The sequence below is a fragment of the Sebastes umbrosus genome, chromosome 5 (assembly GCF_015220745.1).
Source record: "Sebastes umbrosus isolate fSebUmb1 chromosome 5, fSebUmb1.pri, whole genome shotgun sequence".
In the NCBI taxonomy this organism is placed as follows: domain Eukaryota; kingdom Metazoa; phylum Chordata; class Actinopteri; order Perciformes; family Sebastidae; genus Sebastes; species Sebastes umbrosus.
The window spans coordinates 16,591,996-16,617,653 of NC_051273.1; the positions used below are offsets into that span (position 1 = coordinate 16,591,996).

At 40.4% G+C, this 25,658-nt stretch overlaps 1 protein-coding gene across 10 annotated transcripts in view; it reads right to left on the reverse strand.

Annotated features, from left to right (window-relative positions):
* Nucleotides 1–6,826: 6,826 nt before the first annotated feature.
* Nucleotides 6,827–25,658, reverse strand: part of elavl4 (ELAV like neuron-specific RNA binding protein 4) — a 97,628-nt gene continuing 78,796 nt past the window's right edge. For 5 of the 10 annotated variants that reach the window (XM_037769116.1, XM_037769122.1, XM_037769120.1 and 2 more), the window contains 3 exons: nt 21,242–21,476; nt 14,903–14,941; nt 6,827–11,475 (listed from right to left, as the gene is read on the reverse strand). In XM_037769116.1, the coding sequence (XP_037625044.1) occupies nt 11,148–11,475; nt 14,903–14,941; nt 21,242–21,476 (602 nt within the window). In that variant the 3' untranslated portion in view covers nt 6,827–11,147. The remainder of the gene's footprint in view (nt 11,476–14,902; nt 14,942–21,241; nt 21,477–25,658) is intronic. The other 5 variants (XM_037769117.1, XM_037769121.1, XM_037769119.1 and 2 more) reach the window with 3 other exon arrangements.

Consider the following 25,658-nt stretch of genomic DNA (forward strand, 5'->3'; position numbering starts at 1 on the left):
TCCCCAACTAGGAGTCAACACTCTCAACAAACAAAACACAAAGATCACAGAATCCCAAAAGGGCCCAAAACAGACCAGAGTTTCTGGTAAAGCTGATAACACATGTTGCATTGAGTGAAGGAGAGATCAGAATGACACTGGGTGTGCAGTTTCCCTCCTCGTTTAAGCCCTACAGAAAGGGCGTCGTTACACCCTGATTGGCCGAGAGGGGAATGCACCAAGCTGCTCTCAACTATCATTTAAGAGCCAGTCCCCACACCCTGCGCAACAGGTGAACTGAATAACCCTCTAATCACTCAGCAACTCAACCAAAAAAACACCAGGGAAAAGGGAAACAACAGCAAGCACCAGAGAATTGGCAGCTGCCACAAAACTATATGAAAACTATATTCTTTAAGAAAAAATAAACTGAAACGATATTTCAGTTTTTTAGCTGTAATATATTACTACCGAAAAAAGGAAACAGCATGAAATTCTGTCAACCACAGAAATATAACAGACTTGACCTTCCAGGAGATGGCATTGTGTCGCAATTGCTTCACTAAAGTAGCCCGAAGATTAAACATTATGGCCATTCCTACACAGTTCTCCAACCATATATTTTGTATGTATATGTAGCTACTTACTTCTGAGACACTATACCTGAACCTAACAAAAACAGACGAAAACTACTGTAAAACTAAACATATAAAAACTAAACCTTTCTGGCAAACTGACATTAAACTAAAACTAGCAGACCCGCTCTGAAAACTAACTATAATTAAACTAAAGTAAAACTGATATGACAAAACCAAGCCTATCCTTGGTCTGTATCAACCGTTTCAACGTTATTGCATTGCAAGGAAACAGCTTGGGTCCATGTTTACTTCCTATCAGCTGATGTCATTCACATACACTGCAACAGGAAATTAACAGGGACACATTTACAACTGTGAAATGGTCCATAATGCTTTATTTATAAAGCTTAATTAACCTGAGTTAACAACAGTCAACCAGGCACGGATAGGTCGAAATAAATTATATAAACACTGAAAATGTCTCCAAATGTTAATACACGTAGCAACAGTTACAACACACTGATCACATAACGATGCTAATTAACTCAGACAGAACCAATTAAAAACAAAGGTTTGTATACTGTAGTATAGCCTCAGTTTAAAATGAATTAAATCTCCTACATAACAATAAACAATAACTAACACAATTAAATGTATTCAATGATGGCCTCTTCTGCCCCTCATATTAAACATCACAACATATCTGAACGGTTTAAAGTGAAAGAGGATTACTGAACACATTTGAATGAATCTTGAACTTTGCATCACCTCTTTAAGATGCTTTATAGCATGATAGACCACAGCATGGGGGCTGTCTCTGCACTGACACAAACACTCACCCGGCTTTAGGTTTGGCGAGCCCCCTGCTGCAGCTCCACCGCGGTGCTCGAGTCAAGAGCACGGCGCTCTTTTCAGCCAAAGCGTGCATAGAGAAAAATGTATATGTAAATACCTCTTCAGGCGTTAGTCATCACAAACAAGGCATTGATTGGAAGCTTTGAGTCCCAACTCGTATTAGTTTGCTTCAGCAGAGTCTGCATCATGTGGTTCCCACTCTGGTCGGTCAGAGTTAAGCATCTCAATATGGCATCACATTGGTGAGTCGTGCGTTGCCGTGATGCCGCGACGTACGTCACAACACGGCGACAGATTGTGTGTACAAGAAAACGCTGCCCCTGAGGAAGAACAGTGTGATCCCATGGTGCTGGAAATATTGCATTGAAATTAAGAGACTTCACAGGGGAGCAGATTGCAAGCAGAGCCCTGAGGGACTGAAACTTCCTGAATGGGATCCAGAGCTTTATTAGGCCCTCGTGAGTGTCACTTTCTCTCCAAGGAAGTACCAGCATCGAGGGTGCCATCACTGTTCACACAACTCAGATACAAATCTGCCAGTGCTTTTGTTTAGCATCCACACCTCAAGTGACTTTCAGAGTAGAAACAACTTAAATGGGCAACAAATATTTGCTAGTTTGAAGTAGGAAATCCTGAGCTGTGATTTACAGTATAATCTACCACAGGGAGAATCCCTGCAGGGGAGACTGGATCAGTATGGTGGAAGTGCTCTCTTGGTTGCTGTCACCCATTTCTCTCTTTTTGTGGTTAAACTGGTTGTTAGTTGAATGTTTTTCCATCCTAACTTGTCACCTGTGGATGATATTAGGAGGGCTAATTGAAAGTGTTAAGTTAATTTAGAGACAAGAGAGGAGAAGGTTAGGAAGTAAGGAAGAGGGTAAAATGCTTCCAGGGTAGGATGTAAGAAATGAGTTATGTTTAACAGTAGCTACAAACGTACAATAAAGAAAAATCCTGCCTCAAAAACAAAAATGCTTCATAACATATCAGCTCGTAATTTTACGTTCATCAAAACTATTCTCCACTGTCACAGCAAACAAACAAACAACGTTGTGACAACTAACAGTTTGAATGTAAAGTCATGAAATAAAACAGCTCAACTGTCATCTGATCAACAACATAAAACAGAAGAGAACCAAGAGCAATGAGATGCAAATAGGACTACGCCCAACATCATTCAATAACTGAATAGTCTTGTATTTATAATTTGACTAAAGCTAGCCAAGATATAAAAAATGTCTAGGATTTTTCCCACTTTTTCTTTAAAAGTAATCGTCCTGCATCACATTCACCCACAGTGTTTTATAGAGGAGGTGGGCTTAAAATAGATCACCTCCATTAACATCTTGAAAAAAAATGCACTTTTATGACATCAAACATTAAAGTAGAGACAGTGGGGGACTACAGCAAATGCTATATTTTATAATATTTTGGTTATTGTTGAGGCACTTATTGCTAAATTGATCATAAGGCAAGACGTATCTGGGTAATTTCCTGGAGAAAACACTGTTCATTATACAATAACATTAAAGGGGACATATAATGCTCATTTACAAGTTCATACTTGTATTTTGGGTTTCTACTAGAACATATTAACATGCTTTAATGTTCAAAAAACATTATTTTTTTCATACTGTCTGTCTGAAACACTCCTTTAAGATCTCCTCCTGAAAAAGCCCAGGTTGCTCTAGAGCTGACCCGAAGGCTTCGAAGCTTCAAAGCTTCGACCATTGCATTGGTAATCGACCTCCAAACCGAGTATGCAATAATAAAGTATAAATCCCAAAATAGCCCATAAAATAAAGAATAATCCCATAACATTATTCATTATTCATATTCATCATTAATTATTATTATTCTCAGAGGGATTTCGCTGTGTAGAGATGCGTGTGTGTGTACAGTAATGTGGCAGCACTGAAACGGGTGGAGATGGAGACAGAAGAACATGTCGGCTTGTTGACACCACAAAGCTTCGAATACCTTCGATTATTTCTCACTGAAACCTCGAAGCCCAAAAAAATGGTATTCAGGACAGCCCTAGTCTTCTGTGATTGGCTTGCATGAAAAATGTGATGCACCTTTGCAAAGGTAGTTCTCAAACTGTGGGTGATATATTATAATAAGCCTGCATGTGACATAGGAAGGGAAGCCAAATCTGAATGGCTTGTTGAATCACATGTTTTCTGAACTACACAGCCCACAAAAACTGACTGGGTTGTCTTATTTCACAGTTTGTGAGTTGGTAGACACTTCAGATACCCAAATGCATGTTCACAAGCATTGCAAAAACGTTTTTCATGATATGTTCCCTTTAAGTCATTCCGTACACAGTGAATTTATGCAATGCCAAGACTATGGGCTTCATTATGGGCAGTGTCATCATAACACTTTCACTTACAAAGGGAATGTGAAACTTAAGAAGAGGATGCTGCTGTAATCTTGATGTCTAAAAGTCTTGAAGTAGAAGATAACACAAGTTGGTTTCAAAGACTAACTTGAATAAACGGCGCACATTATACACGACAACATTAAAACAAACTTTATAATCAAACAGACAGTCCAATCAGTCAGATCAGAGCGTTAATGCCAAAACAGAAAATGAAGTGGACTGCGCGCTCATCTGAGAGCAGCTCGCTTAATAAATAACATGAAGTGAAGCTGAGAGGCTTTTGATTAGGCGGTGTGAAATCTCTAAAGTGGACAAAGGGGTGAAGAGAGGTATCCCATTAATGTCAGAGTGTGTACCAAGGAGAGCTAGAGGGCAACAACAGCTCCCCCACTGCACAGATTTGACTGCGGAAGATTCGTCAAAGACAAGTAGCTCCTTATGAAATAATATGCTTCCGACTGCGAGGCTCGTGCTTGTCATTTGGCAGAACCGCCGTCTACATCACAGCGCGGCAGGATGCTGACATTCACACCATGGAGCGAGTGTGATCAGCTCTCACCCAGGCAGATGAAAAGTGGTTTATATAGAAACTGAGAGGCAGCATCATATGGTTGCACCTGGTGACAGAATATGGTGAGAACTGAGCCATATTAAACCCAACAACTCCCCGTAACGAGAGCACTTTCACGTCCTTTTGGAATTTAAACATCTTGTTTGCTTGAGATATTTTTAGTGATTTTTTTTTTCATGCTACATTTTGTTTTTTCCCACGTCTGAGTCACAGTAGAGTATTTTATAACAACACCACGTTAAAGTTGAAATCAACAGCTGTTTGTTGAACTAGCTATTGCCTTTAAACCTCCCAGAAGTCAGTTGAAAGGGACTTGAGAGCCCACGCTGATTCACGTCCTCCCCATCTACTTTCTCCTTGATGAGTGTGGAGGATCATTAAGTTGCTAACAACGGGAGAGGAAAGACGAGAGTGGCTGAACATATCGCCGTCTAACAACCATCATCTCCTCCACAACCGCCGTAATGCTCTCCGGTGTGATTTGGATTATAAAGGCGTAAAGCCGGGCTCACATCACTGGACATTACTGAGTACATTGAGAACATTGTTATTGATGAACAGATCTGCAGCAGTGATATTTCTCTGTCCTCCAAGGCCTTATTCTTTGTCCCTTTGCTTCAGGTGTTTTCTTGGCTGACTGGTGAAAGTTTGTATTGTGAAACAGATCAGAGATGAGATGAAAAGCACACATTAACCACAGATATTAGTCAGCGAGAGGCAGCATTGTGCCACGAAGGTCTCGGAGACTCCGGTGAAGATGCAGGGGGCAGTGTTATCTCACTCATTCCTATAGCAGCTCCTTTTAGAGGGCTGCCTGAGATCAGCACTGCGTTTTATGTCTGCAGTGTTACTGCCTCCATAGTCGTGACCGTCCCTCAGAAGCTGAAAGGTCACTGTGAACGCAGATTAAATCTGTGATTTACTGTTGCAGTTAATTCTTTTGTGTTGTATGGCTAATTTGAAATCTTGCCAGGAAATTATGAAAAACGTCCTTCGCAATTTCTCTGAGCCCAAGATGACTTATTCAAATGACCTGCTTTGTCCAAATAATCAATTTCCAGAGATAAAAAACATCAAAATGCAGCAAATGATCACATTTGAGGAACTGGAACTATCATGTTAGCGTTTGGAAGGAGAATGATTTTTAAAGGTGCTAAATGCATTTCTATTGCCTCTGCACGGCTCTCAACATGGTGACAGCTGAGCCGGCGGCTCGCAGCTAACAGGGCTAACAGTGAAAACAACGGCAACAGTGCTGACAGAGCTAGTAGTTCATTCTCTTCTCAGGTAGACATTACGCCACTATATCTCTTTACATAACAAATAGTTGTCTGATACTATATTAACTAGGCCTGGGACGATATGCTTATCTCCTGATTTGATACTATCACAATACTTGGGTGCCGATTCAATATGTATTGCGATTGTAAAGTATTGTTATTCCACAGTTATTGCGATTCTACAAGTATTGAGATTCCGATATTACAATTTATTGCGATTTTTGTAAACTTTTTTAACACTAAAAAGTTTGAATCATACACTTCTAGGGACTTTTATTATAGAAAATATCTAAAATAATACAGTAAAAATATTTAATTTTCAGCATGTATGTAGTCAGAGATGTCCTGAAGTCAAATATATCAGTCATTGTCAAGCATTACTTTCAAAATTTCTTTCCAGCAACCCAAAAAAATCAAAGAATAAAAACATTTTCCTCACAAATAAGTGTTATTTTCTTTTAAATTTATAGAGACGTTTAATGTTTTATACTTCTGGTGAATATAATCCAATCAATCTTATTTCCATATATGTATTTTGTATAAATTTCCCTTTGGTAACACCTTATTTTGAAAAGTTGTCGGATGTAGTCAAACGTGTATTACGTTAAGTTCGCCAAGTCCGTCGCTAGCTCTCCCGTCAGCTCCGTTCTCTTTATAGATCAATGGTCATCTCCATCGGGGCCGTTTAAATGCATTTAGCGTCGGCTGGATTTGACCACGGAGATGCGAGTGATGGCTGGCTTGACCGCACGTTATCGCAATACGTTAACGTTTCCTGTCCATGACAGAGTTAGCATGCAGCTTTAGCCATGTCTAGCTTTTCCTGGCAATGTGTGAACCCAAAGTGTCATCGCGTCGGCTTGCTTCAGATTTGTTTTGGTCTTGAAACGGATATAATTTCACGTTACTCAGACTACAACAATAAAGGGGTTAACTTCCTTCTACCTCCGCATAAACCCAAATGAAGCAATTATATTGATTCTGGCATTAAAACAATCTATTTCAAAATTGTGATACATAAGTAGATCGATTTATATTTGATTTTTTTTCCATCCCTAATATTAATGCTCTGGATATCGTACAGAGCACCTTTAAACACATGAGGAAGACGTACCCTTATAGTATGCATAGTGAAATATTTGAATGCCTCATTCATCACGACAAGAAACATCCAAGCTCTTAACACCTCATTTTATTGTCCCAACATTCAAAAGTACAAATAATTCAAACACAACAGTTTTATGAAAAAGAAAAAACAAACATTTACAGCAAGATTTTTATTTTGTTTCCAGTTTCAGAAATGACCTAAACTAGCAAGGATAACATGAAGTCATTCATCGCAGTAATTGGATTAATAATAAGAATAAGAATACTAAGAATAATAGCAATAATAATCATAATAATCATCATTGATAATTGTTAAGTAATAACATAAGCAGGAGAGAGTAGAGAGAGCCGCGGTCATGGGGCCCCGTGAACATTTTTTCGTCTTTTTTGTCTTTAAAGATTTCGTTTATAGATTTTTCAGATAGTAAACAAACACGTCTCAGGAGGAAAATGAAAACTGACAAGAAGAGCCTAGTTCCTCTGTTCACCTTCCCTCCTCCACTACTGGCTGCGTTGTTCCTACTGGCAGGCTGCCACTATAAGGCGCTACAGGGGATGGTGTGAGCCATAGGGGTCGGGCATAGAGCGAGGTGACGCAGCCCCATGTTTCAAACACCCTGACATGCACACACTTTCACGCACACACACACACACACACACGTTTCGAGCATCTCTGTCAGACACGCGCGCACATGCACTCAGGGAGACACACATATACGTTTGTATATATGTGCACTGAACAGACCCAAATGCACAATCACACACACACATAATCACAAACATTGAACATATGTATATACTGTACATACGCACATTTGGATGTACTCCACGCTGACAAACGTATGAGGAAAAAACGCACAACACGCGCACAATTACATAAAGGAACATGCATACAAACATGCACACACGCGCGCACACACACACGTGCACACAGGGTCTAGGCGGAACACAGGCACGCATCGTAAAGAGTTCAAAAGTCATACAGTGTAGGAAATTAGTTCACACATCAGAACAACATTCTACTGGGGTCGTTGCATAATTCAAGCTCCCGACGGCGGCGGGGAGCATGAAGGGGTCTGGTTGGTTGGTGGGTGGGTGGGTGGGTGGGTTGGTTGGTTGGTTTGTTGCCGTTATGACGTTAGAAAACTACGTGATTGGATGGCGCAGATGATGACTGGATAATAATGACGATATAAGATGACCCGGCCTGTCAGATGACTGAGGTGTGAGAGAGAAGGATGTACTTTTTGCGAGCATGCGTCTGAGTGTTTGAAATGCTCTCCACACACCTCCTTCATGTTTTCAAGTCTTAACAACAAACAAAGAAAATCCAATTCCGTATATTTATACTTCTGGAACCATTCCCTTACCTTTCACCTTTCAAAATATATAATATATATCATATTAGAGTATATAAAATATAGAATCGGTACAATCCCTTTTCATACCTCCAGAGTACTTCTTAAGTATAGCAACAACTGCCTTAAATAACAGTTGGTGTGCAATGGTAACAATTTCTCATTTTTAAAGATTTGTTGGTATGTCATTTGAAAACATGATGAATATTTTTAAAAATAAGTTTTGACTCTTAAGTGACCGATTTAGTCCAGTGCAATGAATGACCCTCAAACAACAATGGGCATTTTGCTCCTTTTTAAAATGTATCTGCCCAAGCCTCCAAGAGCTGAATGTTATATAAAATGTTTCACTGAAAACTGAAAACTATGCTTTCAGACCCACATTTTTGCATAAGGTTTCATCACAAAGCGGTAGTAAGTGGAGGGAGGGTGTGGACGGAGTGGCTTTTTAGAACAACACAAACTTATCACAGGTTATATTGAACCAGAACGACTGTTTATAACATTCTATTAAGACTAAACTTTATTGAAAAAGATCTAAAGATTTCATTTTAACAAGACAAGAAAAAAGCAATAGCAAATTTAACTATTAACTAGGTTATGCATAGCGAGTAACTGTTTCTAGTAATAAGGGAAGAGCGTCCCCCAACCCTCCAGACATTTTTTTCAGTTTTCTTGACTTTTAGATTTTTTTATATTGTAATTTTGATATATTGGTACAAAGCACGAACGTACTAAAAGTTCTCTCAGTGCAGTGGACTACTGGAAGAGCCTCTCCACTAGTCGCTTTGTTCCCTTTTGCTCAGAAACGCCCCCTCCCTGTACCAGAATCACGCAAATACACAGACAATGAAACAAATAAATACATAAATACACAGATAAATTAATCAATTAATAAATATATAATAAATACAAATAAATAGAAAAATAAATAGTTTAAAAAATAGATAAGTAAATAAAGTGATAAACAAATACAGTTATATTCTAAGCTTTTGTTCGGTTTCTTTTGCCGCGGTAGCAAACTGAAAGTTAATCCAAATCTTTTTTTTTTTCTCCACAAGCAACATGACAACAATTGAACAGTTTCCTCACAAGTTTTTCTATGTAACTGAACCACCACTTCATAATAAGTTGTCATATGAAAAAGACAAGCTCAAACAAAAGAACAGTGACAACTCATATAGTACAGTAGATATTGTAAAACAAATGTAGACTATATATGTATATATATATCATCTATTTGTACACAGCAAATAAAGACACAGTTGTCATAGATCCTTTTTAAGGAAACAAATATCTAGACTAACGGAACTAGCTAATCATCATTTAGTTTTGACAAACGTTTCACGCTCAGCAAGTAACCTAAAAGTCAGCAAGCCAAACAAAAAAAATACAAAATAAAAATTTTGTTCAGTGATTCTTACAAGGCCCAAATTCGTTCATCTGGTTATTCAGCAAAGAAATAGTCTCACCAGATTTTTGGGCCAACAATAAACAAATATTAAACAAAGAACAGCAGCTCAATTCAATGCCAACATCGAAGTATTTTTTTTCTTTAAACAACACATAGAACAACAAACTTGGATATTTAAGATATGTGAATAATGTAGTATAGCACCTACTGTTGATCGCTAAAAGGAAGTTCTTTTCAAATGTAAGTTCACAAACGCAGAGCGAAGAAAATGATATAGATAATGTATAGTATGCTCTCTAAATGGATAGATGTGTATATATCTATTTACTGATATCCCATATTGACTGATGACAAAAACAGGAAAACAAGTGGACAAAGGGTCTTCTTGCTTTGGGCTCTGGACTATAAGGATGGTTAGGCCTTGGAAAGACCCCTCTCCCTTCCCTTTTGGGTATCGCTGTTGAATAATTACGCACTAGTACATATGTGAAAAATTACCAAAATCACCTGCCTCAGTTTGCATCCCGTCCATCTACAAAATCACTGCCAACTTGGAGTCCCCAAAAAACAAACAACCTTTGATCCTATAAAGTACCACGGCAGAACGACAAGACAAGGTGGTGCCCCCTCCCTCCCGCCCCGGCCCCCCCTAGTTAGCCAGTCAAAATATTTTTCTCTTTTTTCAAATCCAGATTCTTGTAAAAATTCTTCAATAATTATTATTTTAATTATCATTTATAAAAATAGATCTTCTTTCTCTTTATTTTTATCTTTTTCTAAACGTATTTTTTTCAAGCAAAGAGATCTTCTCTTTGGCAACAGTGATTTTTTTTTTTTTTCTTAAATTACTGAACGTGTCATCAGGAAAGCTAACCCATCCCCTCCCTCGCCCCATCTCCCTGAACACCTGTGAGGAAAGACATTATGTTTTGTTTGCGATACAAAACAAAAACAATGTTAGAAATTCTTTTTTTTTTTCTACATCAGAGTTTGTGGGATTGTGGAAATCCCGTTCATAATCGATAAGGGGAACTTTTTGATACACACTAAAAATGAATGAATGGTTCACCAATTTAAAAAAGAGCCCCCTCCCTTTCACCGACAGGGAGGTATATAATACTAACGACAGTGGATCCGGATTTACAAAAGAAAAACAAATCCTGAATCAAGACAGAGAAAAGGTTTCAATCTAAAAAGGACATTCTCTTCTCTGAAATAAGGGAATACAGGGATTTGCTACTGTTTACACAGAAGAGAAAAATCATTTGAACAACCACAACAAACAGAAAGAATATACAACAAAGAGAAGCCTGTATTATCACAGGAGCTTCCAAAAAACTCATGAACATTTTCATCATTTCATTTTTGTAATACTTAGGCAACATTGGCTTATAGGTCCAAAGTTATAATATAAGCCATTTCTAGTTCAATTTGTTTGATGGTTTGTCGGTTGCTTTGTGTTCCGGTTGGAGTTTGCTGTGTTGGATGGCTGTAGTAGGGTGGTAGTGGTAGTGACTGAAGGGGCTAAGGGGACGGGGTGGAGGTGGGGGGGAAAAGGTCGGGGGCAATTTGGGAGCAGACAAAGTCGCGGGGCAACTGCTTCTACTTGTCAAAGTTCAGGACTTGTGTGTCTTGTTAGTCTTGAAGGAGACTTGCAAGACGCGGTCGCCCAACCTGTAGCCGTTGAGACTGGCGATGGCCATGGCCGCCTCGTCGTAATTCGTCATGGTGACGAAGCCGAAGCCTTTGCACTTGTTGGTGTTGAAGTCACGGATCACCTTGACGTTGTTGACCGCACCGAAGGGCCCGAACAGCTGCCAGAGCACGCTCTCATCCGAATCTGGGGACAGGTTGTACACGAAGATGCACCAACCGGTGCCCGTGTGGCCGGGGATGTTCATGCCGACCAGGCTGGTCATGCTGTCGATGGTGATGGGGGAGAACCTGAGAGGAGAGGGAGAGCAGGAGAAGGGGAGAGAGGAAAGAGAGAGTTTTAATTGAACATGTTGAGGCATACAGAGGAGCTCAATGTCTGCATCTGGTGTACATGAAATGGCCATAAACCGGTGAAAAACCTATCTCCATCAACAAGATGAGAGCCACATTTTCAAACATAATCTAAAAGCTTGCCATGACGCTCACCTGCATGATACACTACCGTCTACAGCCATATAAATAACAAGCTTGCAAACTTAAACTGCTAAATGTTTACTGATCAAACTACAAAAACTGATCTCCAAGCCAAACAGATAAATTAGGATGCATATGCATGTTTATCGTATGTGTGTGTATATTTATGTCTTGTATGTGTGTCTGCACAGCCTCGACCAAATAAGCTCCTCAATTCCGAGAGGAATGTCAGGAATGACGACAGCGCCGCACGCCGAGCTGTATCTCTGTTGAAGGAGATGCAGACGAAGGTTCTCTCTTTTGTGTCCTTGAGTGGCTCCTTTAGGAGCTAAATTGCAGGAAGTTGTTGAATTAAACCGTTGCTAGAAATCCATCAAAGATCACGCACCAGCCTGCTAAATCTGTTCTCATTCGCCTCATAATCTTCTCCTTTTTCTTGTGATGCAAGAGATTTGAATCCTCAGTTGACTTCACTTAATTGCCTTTCCGCTCAAAGGAAAAGGGAGAGGAGGAAAAAAAAAAATCCCCACTTTTAAATAAAAGGTAAATGAGATAAAAAGGTTCATTTCTTATGCCACCTCTCTCCAAGAAACGACTATAGGCATTATTGGGCGTTCTTTAATTGAGATTTCCGCTTTGCTGCAGCTGTCTCGGAGAAGGCTGCTTTCTTAAGGAAAGGGAGGGAGGGAAGAGGGAGCGAACTAAATGGAAAATGGAAGCACTTTACAGCCCAGTGGCATTAAGGTACAAAGTGTATTCCTCCCACTCCTCCCGCAGTCTGCAGGGTGTTCTGTTCTATTCCAGAGCTTGTGGCACTGATCGATAGCGCTGCTTGCTGCTCAGGGCCCCCACCCCTCTCTCTCTCTCCAGCGACTATATATGGCCGCCAATCACTACGACCTTCCTGCATGACTTTGGTCATGCGGAGTTTGCTTCTGGCCATTGTGGTCGCTGTGGATGCTAATACTACCAGCACCTAGGGTGTTTAGCTTATTGACGCTAAGGGCTCTCTGCTCTAATCACTCTTTTTTTTGAGTGTGTTAAATGAGATAATCAGATAATATTAGTATATATATTTCTGTATGATTAAGGCAAGATGAAATATATTATAATTTCATAAATCTATATGACTGAGATACAGGGGGATTTTCATATCCACCACAGGGTTGCTGCAGCAGCAAACTGTATTACAAAAGGCTCCAAATCCTTTGTCTCACATATCTCTTCATGGCCTCAATGTCTTGTTGAGGTGAGTTAATATTTTCTCCCGTATCAAGCAGGTGGAATCTTAACTGGCTTCATCACGTCGAGGCCTTGTCTGACATGCTCGGCTGCGTTCAGGCCTCTCCTGCTGCGCTCGGGAAAAAAAAAAAACTTGTGGTGATTTATATGCAAAAGCGGAGAGGCTTGTGAGAGTGTGACGGTTTTGGCGGCTAGCTAACACTGCGAGAATGTGGAGATGCGTGTGCCTGCGTGTGTCTGTGTGTGCATGTGTGTGTAAATGTGCATGCGAGCGTACCCATCAGAGCGGGACCGAACACTAACCAATGTTACAGACGAGACCAGGGGTTGCATAGCAACAGTGTAGCTGACCAGATATCTATTCTGTCCTCTCTAAAGCCAACCATCTCCAGCTCTTAACACCTTTCTTCTCTTCCCTTTCAAATCATAATAACCTCAGATCACTGAAAAGCACCTCGAACTTGATGGCATGCTTTGCAATCAGTGCAGCTGAATCAGACACTATTTTTACCTTTTTATAAAATTATGTAATGACTCAAGAGTGAGGCCACAGTGCTTATCGGGCATGGGAGACATGAAGGGTTAAACAAAATTAATTACAGCTTCTCAGAGGAACTTTCTAAGGGAACATTTCTCTCGAGCTAAAACTTCCGTCTCTGTTTGAGCTGCTAAGCTGACTTCAGATGGTGTCCCCTGTGCTTGCAAACATGCAAGATGCCACGGTCAGCACATGAAACATCTATCACCACAGTGACTGCTGCTCTGGGTTATGTAAGACCTATGGTAGCGAGAAAGCAAAAATGAAACATGGAGGCGAAAGGAAGGAATTCGAGCAGAGCAGTGCCGAGCAAAGCTGGAGCTGTCTGCAGTGAAACAGCGTTTCCTGTTTCCAGCAGGGATCCAGGTTCATCCAGCCTCATCCCGTGTCCCCGCTGAACACTAACTCATCTCAGCTAGTACTGCCAAGAAATTACGGCAATATAGAATTTTGTCACGGCTTCCACTGCACAGATGTACATTTATCCCATAAAGGATTGTGTACATAGTTGATAGTGGATGTACAAAGGTTTTATTCTAATGATGTAGTGAGGAAATACCTACATAATTAAAGTGACAAATTCAAAATTAGCTCCTTAAAGGTACAGTGTGTAGCATTTTGGGGAATATATTAGCAGAAATGGAATATAATATAGGGAGCAGGTCCTCTTCACGGAGTTTCTCAAACCAAACACTGGCTCTAGCAAGAGCCTTTCGGGTTTTTACGTTACCTGAAGGTACTGTAGTTCTCTACACGCTTGTGAAGCTGTGCTAACGTGAGCCGAAGAGTGCAAAACTGTGGTACCGTCAGCCATCGTCTGACTTCTGTTGCTCCTAAAGTAGTGTTATTATGGTAAGGATGGCCATTAAACAGCGTTACAACAGGTTTGCACTCGGCGGCTCACGTTATCGCAGTCTTGGAAAGGGAGGAGCGAGCAGAGGGGTGCTCAATTGGTTGCAATCCGCAACCACACCACCAGATGCCGCCAAATCCTACACACTGTACTTTTGAGAGAGACTGTTCCCAAGCTATAGCTGTAGAGTGACAAGGCAGGAGAACCTGAATCCGGTAGAAAAAAAACACACCTAGAAATTAGGAGTTTTACACCAGAGAACAAAATCCATTCAGTACACAGAAACAACCCAAAAACAATCCAAACAACACCAGCACTTGTCATAATCAAAACAAAGCAAATCCATCACCACTGAAAACAAAGACTGATTGTTTTCTTTTGTTTACACCTTAAGTGGTTGGTAGGGTTTCAAAACCAACTCAAGCTTACGAGGGAAAAGAAACAAATCAAATAACCAAAAATGCAGTTGACCTTGAACGAATTGTCAAACGCAAAGTGACTGCAAAAATACAAGGGAACATAAACTAAATAAAAGGAACAGAAAAAAGGATATTGAAAAATCATTGAGTCAACATGGACATCTGGCATTGGGTGAAGTTTTTAATTACCTCTTTACGCCATAGGCCATATTAAGCAAATTGTCCAGCCTGTAAAGAGAAGGAGGGTTCTGGGGTTAATGGTGGGCAGATGGTCGACTCACTCAATGGAACTAATGTTAAGTCCCTGTAGGAACTGCATGGTCCTCCTCACTCAAGAACAAACAAACCCATCTATAGTTGGCCCATTACACTGAGGAGCCCCACCAGGAAATGAAGCTACAGTACCATCAGTATGGTCGGCCACTGCGCTACTTCATAGGCTTCAGCGTAGCCCTGCGCAGGAACATCAACATTACTGTAGGTGCGACTGTTTTTAATTGTTATACAGCAGTGGACTGGTCACAGATCAGGATTACAGTCACATACAGAGCGCTAATGGAGGCAGGGTGTTCGCATAGCGTGGCACACAGCTACACTAGGATGCTAGCCTTTGTGCTACACAACGGCAAATCATCGGCTTACTTTACATGCAGGGAGTTGCATGTTGGTATCCATACAATTTATGCCACCACATCGATGGTTTATTCGAAGATGGAGGTTAATAAAAAAAAAATCTTTTCATAAATTATGCGCTTTAAATCTCAATTGAGAGATGACAGGAAATGATCCAGAGTTCTGTCAGTGTAATGGTTTGGCATTTGAATGGCGGTGAGCGAGAGAGGTGATGATGATTAGTATGTTTTCTATGAAGTGGACCAACAAAAACTGAACATTAAACCAGCCGTGAAATTTGTGAATGTGTGTCTTTGTGGTCGGGGTCAACCTGTTAAGTGCTAACAGGTCAGGTGGAATGGCTGAGTGTTTAGTCAGAGGGTGCGCTCTGTCTAAAAGGGTTAGGTTTTTGGGAAATGTTCTGGTTTCATAATAATTTCAGCGCCGTGAGCGACAGCCATTGCAGTCAGCCAGGGTACAGTGTGTGTGTGTGTGTGTTTGCGAGGCGGACTTCAGAAACCTGTGGGCTGTATGAAATGTCGGCCCTCTTGGATGGATGCAGTCTGCTTGGTGACTCAATGACCTTCATTCCTCACTTGGGTCTGGCCTGTCTCATGTCTTATTAACTCCTCTGGCCTAATGGACAGGGGCCACGGCTTATTGAGCAACAGCTGGCCAGTGACGCCTCGTTCCTCTCGAAAACACTACAAACTCTCTGACTTTGGCTCGCCTAAGAGGGTCGTCTCTTTTAGTCAACAAGCTTTTTCTTTCTCGCAACACAACTGCTACAAAATCTTATTGAAAACTTTATTGTTTTTTTTTTTTTTACCACAATATAATCTATTCTACTGTTAGACCATTTAAAAGCTCCATTATTTTTATTTTCTCACATGAAATATACACAACTTCATTATTATTTGATTGCAATTAAGAAAGCAACTAGGTTTTGAAGGCTTTTATTTATTGATAATCACAATACTATTGATAATTTTAAATTCAATTTACGAAGCACGTTAGAGATAACAGATCAGTAGTCGTCTAATCGGGGACAATTAAACAGCGGGATGCCAGGTAATTGTAGTTAAGTATCTTATAAATTAGAAATCTTGCAGAAGTCTGAGTACTGTAATAACCTGTGTTTTAAAATATAATTTTTATACTGGCTCCCAAGTTGCTCATATTGATGTTTTTTTTATTTATTTAAATGTTTAAGATGCATTTAAATGTTTACAATGTTAATGAATTCGTCAGGGCTTCAACTAATGATTATTTTCATCGTTGATCAATCTGTCGATTATTTTCTTGATTAATCGATTAATTGTTTGATCTATAAATGTCAAAAAGCGCTGAAAAATGTCGATCAGTGTTTCCCAAAGCCCAAGATGACGTCCTCAAATGCCTTGTTTTGTCCACAACTCAAAGATATTCAGTTTACTGTCATAGACGAGTAAAGAAACCAGAAAATATTCACATTTAAGAAGCTAGAATTAGGGAATTTTGACTTTTGTTTTCTTACAAAATCACTCAAACCGATTAATTGATTATCAGTATAGTTGGCCATTGATTTAATAGTTGATAACTAATCGATTAATTATTGCAGCTCTAAAAGTCATAGTACTTGCAATGAAATACCAATATTGGAGTCAGCTTACATTTTACATAAACAGTACATTGTACACTAGGTTTACTTATTATCTGGGTTCAAAGTGTGTCTGCACTGTAGCGCTTCTCTCTCTCAACAGTATGAAAACGGCCCTAAAACAAAGAAAAAACGTGCGGGAAAGGATATACGGAATCATTAAAGCAGTAATTGGCCCATTACGTGGGAAGGGAACAAGCAGGCTGCTTTGTGGGTAAATGAGTCAATTGGAGAGGATGCTCAGAGGAGAGGCGCTCCAGGCCCGGGAGCACGAAGACATCTGCTGGCCGCCGGGCCGTTGGGCCACAACAAAACAACCTGCTGCTAACACTCCCTCTCTCTCTCCCTCTCTCGTTATCTCTCTCTCTCTCTCTCTCGCACATGTACGAACGCACACTGATGCACACTCACCACGCAAACACTCTGCCAGCTTTTCACACTGCCTCTCCAAGCTTGATATAAACAATAGGGCTTTTGTGCTTTCTCTCAATGCATGTTAATGGAGGAATGGGTGTTTTTGTCTTCCCTTTTTTTTTTTAAACAAAAATCTGTTCAATTAAAATTGGCTCCTGCCCTGGATATAATAAGGCTAATTTGCTAATTAGTACCATTAGTTAACGACAGAGGATCGGAAGCGAGCCGGGATCTGGGGATCTTCGCTGTATTGTGCTTGAGTCGGTTATGTTTGCTCGTCTTAAAGAGGAAGTGTACATGCACATTATACATAAATCACAGGATTTAGTCATGCAGGATAGATGCAATTATAAGTCTATTTTTTAACTCGGGTCTTAACTTGTGAGAGAGGAGCTATTATGCTTATTTTCAGGTGCATACTTGTATTTTGGGCCTCTACTAGAACATGTTTACATGATTTAATGTTCTAAAAACGCTTTACATTTCTCATAGCGCCTGTGCTGAAAAACTCTTTTCAAGCCCAGTCTGCTCTGATTGATCAACTGAACTAAACTCTTCGGTCAGCTTTGTTTGAGGGCGTGCCAAACTAGCCTTTATGCAAATGTGTTACTTGGTGACATCACCATGTTACAGGAGTAAAGGCGGGACTTCAAGCAAGGCATTTCAGGCAGTTCAGGAGCAGTGTTTCTGTGGGGGAGAGTAACTCCCTTTGGCGTGGACTTTGGGTTTTGTAAATTTGCATATCTTTTACGTGCACAAAAAAAAAAATATATATATATATATATATATATATACATACATTATAACACACTAAAGGAAAGAGAAAAAGCACAAAAGCATAATTGTTCCTCTTTAAGTTTCTAAAACAAGCAGAAGTATCAGTTTTACAATCTCTAACGGATTTTATTTCCAGTGCTAATTTATATTTCTTTTTGTTTCAGGCATACATTAGTAGATCATTTCTGCTTCATTATTTTTAGTTTATTGAATGTATTTTGACCTTTTTGAAACATACAAATATTATATATCTTAATTTAGATTTAATTTAGTCTCTTCCAGGGATAAACAGAACAAATAATTGCTCCACTTTGACTGAATACTGTGTTGTATTAGGAAAGAAATAGTCCACTGTCCTTAATTTAAAAAAAAAGGTAAACTGTGCACACGGAGCACATTTCTAACTTCTAAATTGTGGAGGTTTTTGTGGAGGGCTTGGGAGCAGAGAGCACATAGACACAGTGCGGAAGTGTCCTGTGGTTGTGAGTTGTGATGGGAAGCGACAGCTCTCCTGCCGAGCCTGTAAATTGGCTTGGCGTATCACAGACACACAGCCACGCTACATCGCTCAGGTGTCACACCAGGGAAGCCGCTCCAGAAGAAAAATACCATCCAAGCTCTGACTTTGATAGAGAGTAAACAGCACGACCGGCTTAGTGTTATTGAAAGAGAGAGGAAATTGTATAAGCACATACTCCCCTCTCCAATTCTGATATGTTCTCGCTGGACCGGATGATGGAGCGTAATATCGTACAATCACCAGGCTGTTTCTGTCTCAAATTTTGTTGAGGTGAGAGGTAACATGACCTCAAGGAGTAAGCCCTAACCATCTGTAGGTGTCGTATGTAATACTTAAATTAAAAAAGGATTTTTTGTGTTGTAAGTGAGTGACAGGAAATGACCAGGTAGGATGCCCTATATACAGTACGTCAGCCGTATACTGTATATGATGTTAAATGATAGCTTGTTGTGGAGATTACTGACCTGGGCAAAACACGTTACTTCATATGCACTCACTTTAATTAAGTTGAAACAAGGTTAAAACCCAAATCCTTAAATTAATTTTGGCATCATTTGTTTTAATTTGCCCTTTTGTTCATTGGATGTAAGATATTAGTCTCTCTTAAATAACTTCTAATGCAGGGGCTTATGCACTATTTAATACAGTAGATCATGTCTTTTAAATCCTGCAAATGTCTTTTTATATTGGCAATGTATTTGATGTGAGTCAAACTACAACATTCATTGTAGCACCGTGACCATATCAAGCAGAATTGGGGCTTTAAAGTCAGAAAGACAATACCTCTTTTGTTTGATAAACATTTACAATATATTTTATCCAAATCCATGTGTTTGCCCAAGCCTCACATGGAATATTCTGGGAAGTGTTGACACGATGGCAGCATGATGAAATGAGGGGAAATACGTAGTTGTGAACGACAGAACCCCACAGTCTCTTATGAACAGTTCCTCTCTGATCTGGGTGGACCCACACAGAGCTGATTTATTGACACCTGCACCAGGTGCACCAGAGCTCGCACGAATTGTTCAAAAGGGGGACGTATTTGCTGAGGTAAATGTTCACAGGAGAAAAGTTGCATCACTGTTGACACATGAGACGTTGCTGTGACTCACGCTCTCCATGTGTGGGTGTAACATCCCCTGTTCGAACATTGTAAATTGCATTTGGTGCAAATGTTTTCCAAATCAGGCCTGTAGTTTAGAACAGACATTGTTTCCTTGATTAAACTCATTTATTGTTACATCAACCAAGAAGAATCGCTGTTGAGTTCGAGACTGATGACATTAAATATCCACATATGAAATAGCAATCCTGTTTGTCATTTAATGATACCAAACACACTGGGAGTGCACAAGTTTTTCAGTTCTTCAAATGTTAATCACACCATCAATCATACCACATTAGACAGTTTGCTGATAAATACATAATACTTGCTTTCCATTATTCTTGAACACTTAAACCTGGAGATTCGCAACCTTTTGGGCAGATGGCCCTGAGTGACCCCATTCTTATTCAACCTTATTATGCCCACAGCACTTAGTGTTTCATTTTGTTACATCACAATGTGTCTGGAATAGAGCTGGGAAGTAGGAGCAGCTGCTGGTTCTGGGAAGTAGATTTCCCACTCTGAATGCCCATTAAAGGAACAGCATTTAGGGGGATCTATTGGCAGAAATGGAATATAATATTATTAAGTATTTTTTCTTAAATTTATAATCACCTGAAAATAAGAATCTTTGTGTTTTCGTTAGCATAGAATGAGCCGTTTATATCTACATAGGGAGCGGGTCCTCTTCACGGAGCCGGCTGCCATGTTTCTACAGCAGCCCGGGAAGGACAAACCAAACACTGGCTCTAGATGGGGACATTCGCATTTTTGTGTTTTCACGTCGGCCACAGTAGTTCTCCTACATGCTTGGCACTCAGGAAGTTTCAGTTGGTTGCAATCTGCAACTTCACCGCTATATGCCGCCAAATCCTACACACTGCACCTTTAAGAGGCTTCCAGTTAATGTAAAGGACAGTCAGTGTTGCCGACTTGGCGACTTTCTCACTAGATTTAGGCACTTTTGGAGCTAGTGCTGCTAGCTACTTTCATCGGAAAAGATTTGGCAACACTGGGCTGGGTTTTTCGGTTGGATCTCGTGTACTGTTGCTAGTTTCTTAAGATTACCAACCCTAGCTTTAACATTGTTTATGGAGAAAATTAATAGGACTTTTACTTCTGAAACCAGGGGCACCTGAAATCCTCCCACTTTGCAACTCTATGACACATTGTAAGCTGCTCATACTGGTTGTCAAGAAGGACTGCTTTCAAATTTACTGAACAGTAGAACCAGTCACTTTTTTTTAGGAATTTTGATCACCAGATGAATATCAGAAAACCTTACACTGGGTCAGCTCCCAAGGTTGGGAAACTCTGCATTAACTACGCATCTTTAAAACCACATATCCAGGATACATTTCCAACACTACCTTGAACCCTTCCCCACCCTATCCCCTGTCTATTCTCTGCCCCACTTCCTCCTCCATGACCTTCTCCATGCCCTGCCCCAGCACTCACCTGAACCTCTGAGCCTGGTGGTGGAGGGGGCCTGGGTATCGGCGATTGGGGGACTGGTAGAGTTGTGACAGAAGGGCTTGGCTGGTCTTCTGGCTGGGGTTGTTGGCGAACTTGACCGTGATGGGCTCGGCGGCACCTGATGGCTTCTGTCCATTCAGGCCCTTGATGGCCTCCTCAGCCTCTATCCTCTTATCAAAGCGGATGAAGCCCACACCTCGGGAGCCACCTGCGGGGCCAGCAGATCAAAAGCAAACACAGGCCCCTTTTACTTTACAGGGTATAGACAGAGACATCAATGCTCCATACATGTGTACTATGTGTTTGGCTAATTTTTAGGTCCGTCCTCAACCAAATAAAGTCGTAATCGACTAACACTTGTTGACTCATCGATTAGTTGAGTTAATCGACAGATCTGTAAAACTGAGTTTCTCGACAAAGAATCACACAAATGCACCGCGTTAAATTTTGTGTTTACCAGAGATGTGATAAGTTTCTTTGGAATAAGTAATTCAGCATGAAAAAAAGGATAAAAATACAAATAGTCGACTAAAGAAATCTTAGTTGACTAAGACCAAATGGCCGACTACTCGACTAAGCACCCTGGTCGCACAAAAAGGCGCGTGAATGACAAGACAAAAGCGTCTAATAAGAACGCCATTCTTGCTTTAGGCGTGTCATTTGTATCCCATTTGTATGTAGAATAAATAGTGAGTAAGACTTCTTATGGCGGGCGGGAGGGGAGGAGGATGGGTCCACTGGTGTTTTGTTTTGTAAGCTACATTAGTGACGTTAATGACAGTCGTGACGTGTTTTTAGTGATGTTTGTGACGTGTTTTCCGTACTTATGTTACGTTGTTTCTGTACATATTATACATATTAGTTTACGTACTTATTTTAAGGCCAACCATGATGTTTTTCCTAAACTTCACTAAGTGGATTTGTTACCCCCTGCTGGTACTGCACCTTCATACACTCATTTAATATTCACGCCACGGGGAGGAAAAACATGACACTGACAAGCTATCCTTTGGCATGATATCGGGTTGGACTAAGAGGGGACAGCCGTATTAATTGTTGTATGTCCAGTCCAGCAATGTTAAACACTTCTTTCCCAAGTAGTCCTTATACTTTTGCACACTTCACCGAGCTCATCCCCTCTGAAACTAAACCCAATGCGCTGCTTTGAACACAATGATTTACAGTAGGTTTGGAGAAAGAGAGAAGATGAATAGTGTAATAGTAACACATACACACCAGCTAAAGACTGAGCATATGGGGCTGTATTGTGGCATTGGCCCCGAGTCTGTTTAAAGCCACACAATACATGCTAGCTCCAGTCACAGTCAGCCACACACACACACACACACTCTTCATGCATTGTTCTCAGTGACATTTGAGCCGTTTCCTTGGAGATATTTTTTGACTGCCACCTGAGAGGAACATTTAGAGCCGTGCTTCATGGGTGGTGCTTTATTGGTGTCTGTGAATGCTCCGTGTGCGTCGCCGACTGTATATACAGTACATATATGCATGTGTGTATGTGGTATCTATTAATGGATGCTGTGCCTTGTTTTAATGAGGCTGCCTAGATGGCCCAGAGGATGCTCGCTCAGTGACAGCGGCACTCTGCCGAAGAGACTATTTACATAATACTGTGTGCACACAGGCATGTCTGTGTGACTGAGACTGAATAAAAGAGAGGCAGCGAGAAAGAGGGGAATTTTGTGTTTGAGCATCATTGTGTGCAGTCTCTTTTCTCGCACATAAAAACCCTCCTTATTGTTATTCCACATTTTTGTACATGCCGTCCCTCTCCCCATCTCTTTTTTTTTTTATATTTCCTGCTGGATTGTCTCATGGCGCTCGCTCCCCTGAATTCTTATTCGGAGGAGCACCTTGACCGTCTCACTCCCCCTTTTGTTCTCTTTTTCTCTCCAGGACACAGGCAGCACAAGGTTATTTACTTTACAGCCAGGCTGCCAAATAAAAAGCTACTCTGTGAAAGCCAATCATTGATGAGACATGTCTTATATATCCTTTTAAGTCTAGTATTAGACGTAAAATTAAGGGAATTTCAGGTCAGGCTTATTACCTTTTGCTTTTTTTATTTACAGAAAGGATTTTGGATGTATTTCAAAAATGATATAATTAGGGTTGTCAAAGTTAACACGATAATAACACGTTAACGCAAAATTGTTTTAACACCACTAATTTCTTTAACGCATTAACGCAACTCGCAATTTTTAAGTTGTAGTGGGTTCAGTTTTAAAGCTAGAGTGAAGATACCTGTACCATATGAAACTAGAAAACCTAAGGAATCCACTGGTACCAACATTTTCAAAGGGGTCCCTTGACCTCTGACCTCAAGATATGTGAATGAAAATGGGTTATATGGGTACCCACAAGCCTCCCCTTTACAGACATGCCCACTTTATGATAATCACATGCAGTTTGGGGCAAGTCATAGTCAAGTCAGCACACTGAGAGCTGTTGTTGCCTGTTGGGCTGCAGTTTGCCATGTTATGATTTGAGCACATTTTTTATCCTAAATGCAGTACCTGTGAGGGTTTCTGGACAATATTTGTCGTTGTCTTGTGTTGTTAATTGATTTCCAATAATAAATAGATACATACATTTGCATAAAGCACGCATATTTGTCCACTCCCATGTTGATAAGAGTATTAAATACTTAGAATATAAATCTCCCTTTAAGGTACATTTTGAACAGATAAAAAATGTGCAATTAATACGCGATTAATCAGAATTAACTATGGACATTCATGCGATTAATCGCGATTACATTTTTTAATCGAATGACAGCCCTAGATATAATACACAAATCTGTCTGAAAGTGATGATTTTAGGAATACAATTTGCAGCACGAACACCCTTTTTATTTTTATTTTTTACTTAGAAGGACTAAGTGGCTCATTTGCACTTTTTCTGCAATTTTCTCGGCTCTTTCAAATACTGGAAGCGTTTTCTTCGCTGTCAACATTGCAGAAGGACCTCATTTACTGTAAACTATGGTGATCAGTGTCCTTCTGCAGCAGTAAACAACTTTTGGGACCAAAATAGGCCAAAACTGAAAACGATGACCACTTAGTTTGTAGTTTAGGTCTGTAATCAAGGTTCTGACTCAGACACAAAGGAACAATCTTAACTGACCACACACACTCACAAACAGACCTAAACCACAGCATTTGCCTTCCTCCTGCTGGATGATCTCATTAACTGCTATTCACTGTAAATTATTCTGTTTTATTCTCTCTTTTCTTTACCTTTCTGGCTCCTTCTCCCCTGACAGGCTTTCACAATTTCCCCTTCCTTACTTCCTTTTGTGCCAGCTCTGTACCTGTACATTTTAATTAGCTTGTCAGAAACAGAAAAATAACAATTCTAATGGGATCTACACAGTGCAAACAATAACCATCGCTGTTCCTCTGGTTTCCTTCATTTATTACTGTAGTTGTCATGCGTGTGCTGTATGAGAGGTAAAATAGGGGTCACTGCTGTGTCTGAGGGGAGAGCTGTTTTTGAGTTACACTCAGTGAGTGTGATTGGTAGTCGACTTTTTTTTTTTGATTTTTAACTTTACTAAGCATTAAAACTCATCCAACACCCTGCTTCACCTTGATAATTGGAATCTGTCCAATTTCACAACAGTCTGCCGCTGCAAGGCACTTAGCTACTCCAAAAGGCTTGCTCAAGGGCACCTCAGCGGTAGTTAAGGAAGAGGAGGGCATTGCTCATTCACTTCCTCCGCCGAGACGAGGGAGGGGAAGAGAGGACTGTATTCGTCCTTTTAATCCTCACACTTGTTTGGCATTGAGCTGGTTCTGGCTGGAGGGCCTCTGGACAAATGCTCGGCATACTGATGAAGGCACGGCTCAAGCACACACATACATACACGCACATGCACATACTCAAGTGATAACTTGAAGAGGTGCTGTTGAGAATGAAGTGTGAAAAGAGCAGTGGAGATGTCCGTGATCATTTAACAATCCTCCGTGACCAATTGGAAAGTGTGTATATGTGTGTGTGTGTGTATATGTGAGAGGTTAAACATTCCTATGTGTGTACTTTTGTGTGCAGAGAGTGCCCCAGCTACTCTTGTCCTTGAGTTTGTACAATAACCTTGTAGGAGAGGTGAGAGAGGAGAGGTGGCAGTTGACCCCATCACCCATAATTTTGCCTAACAATATGTGTGTGTGTGCATCATCTCTTATTTGTGTCTACACACTAGTGTATCCAGGGCAGACTGGAGCAGTCTGGGAATATGATTTACATTCAGAAGAGAGTGGTGCAGGAATGAGTCTTAAAACCTGGAATAGAGTTAGCATTTTTGCACTTCCGGTTCCCTCGTCTCGAAGTCAATGTTTCTTTTTTCTTTTTTGGTTTTTAGTTTGATGCCTGA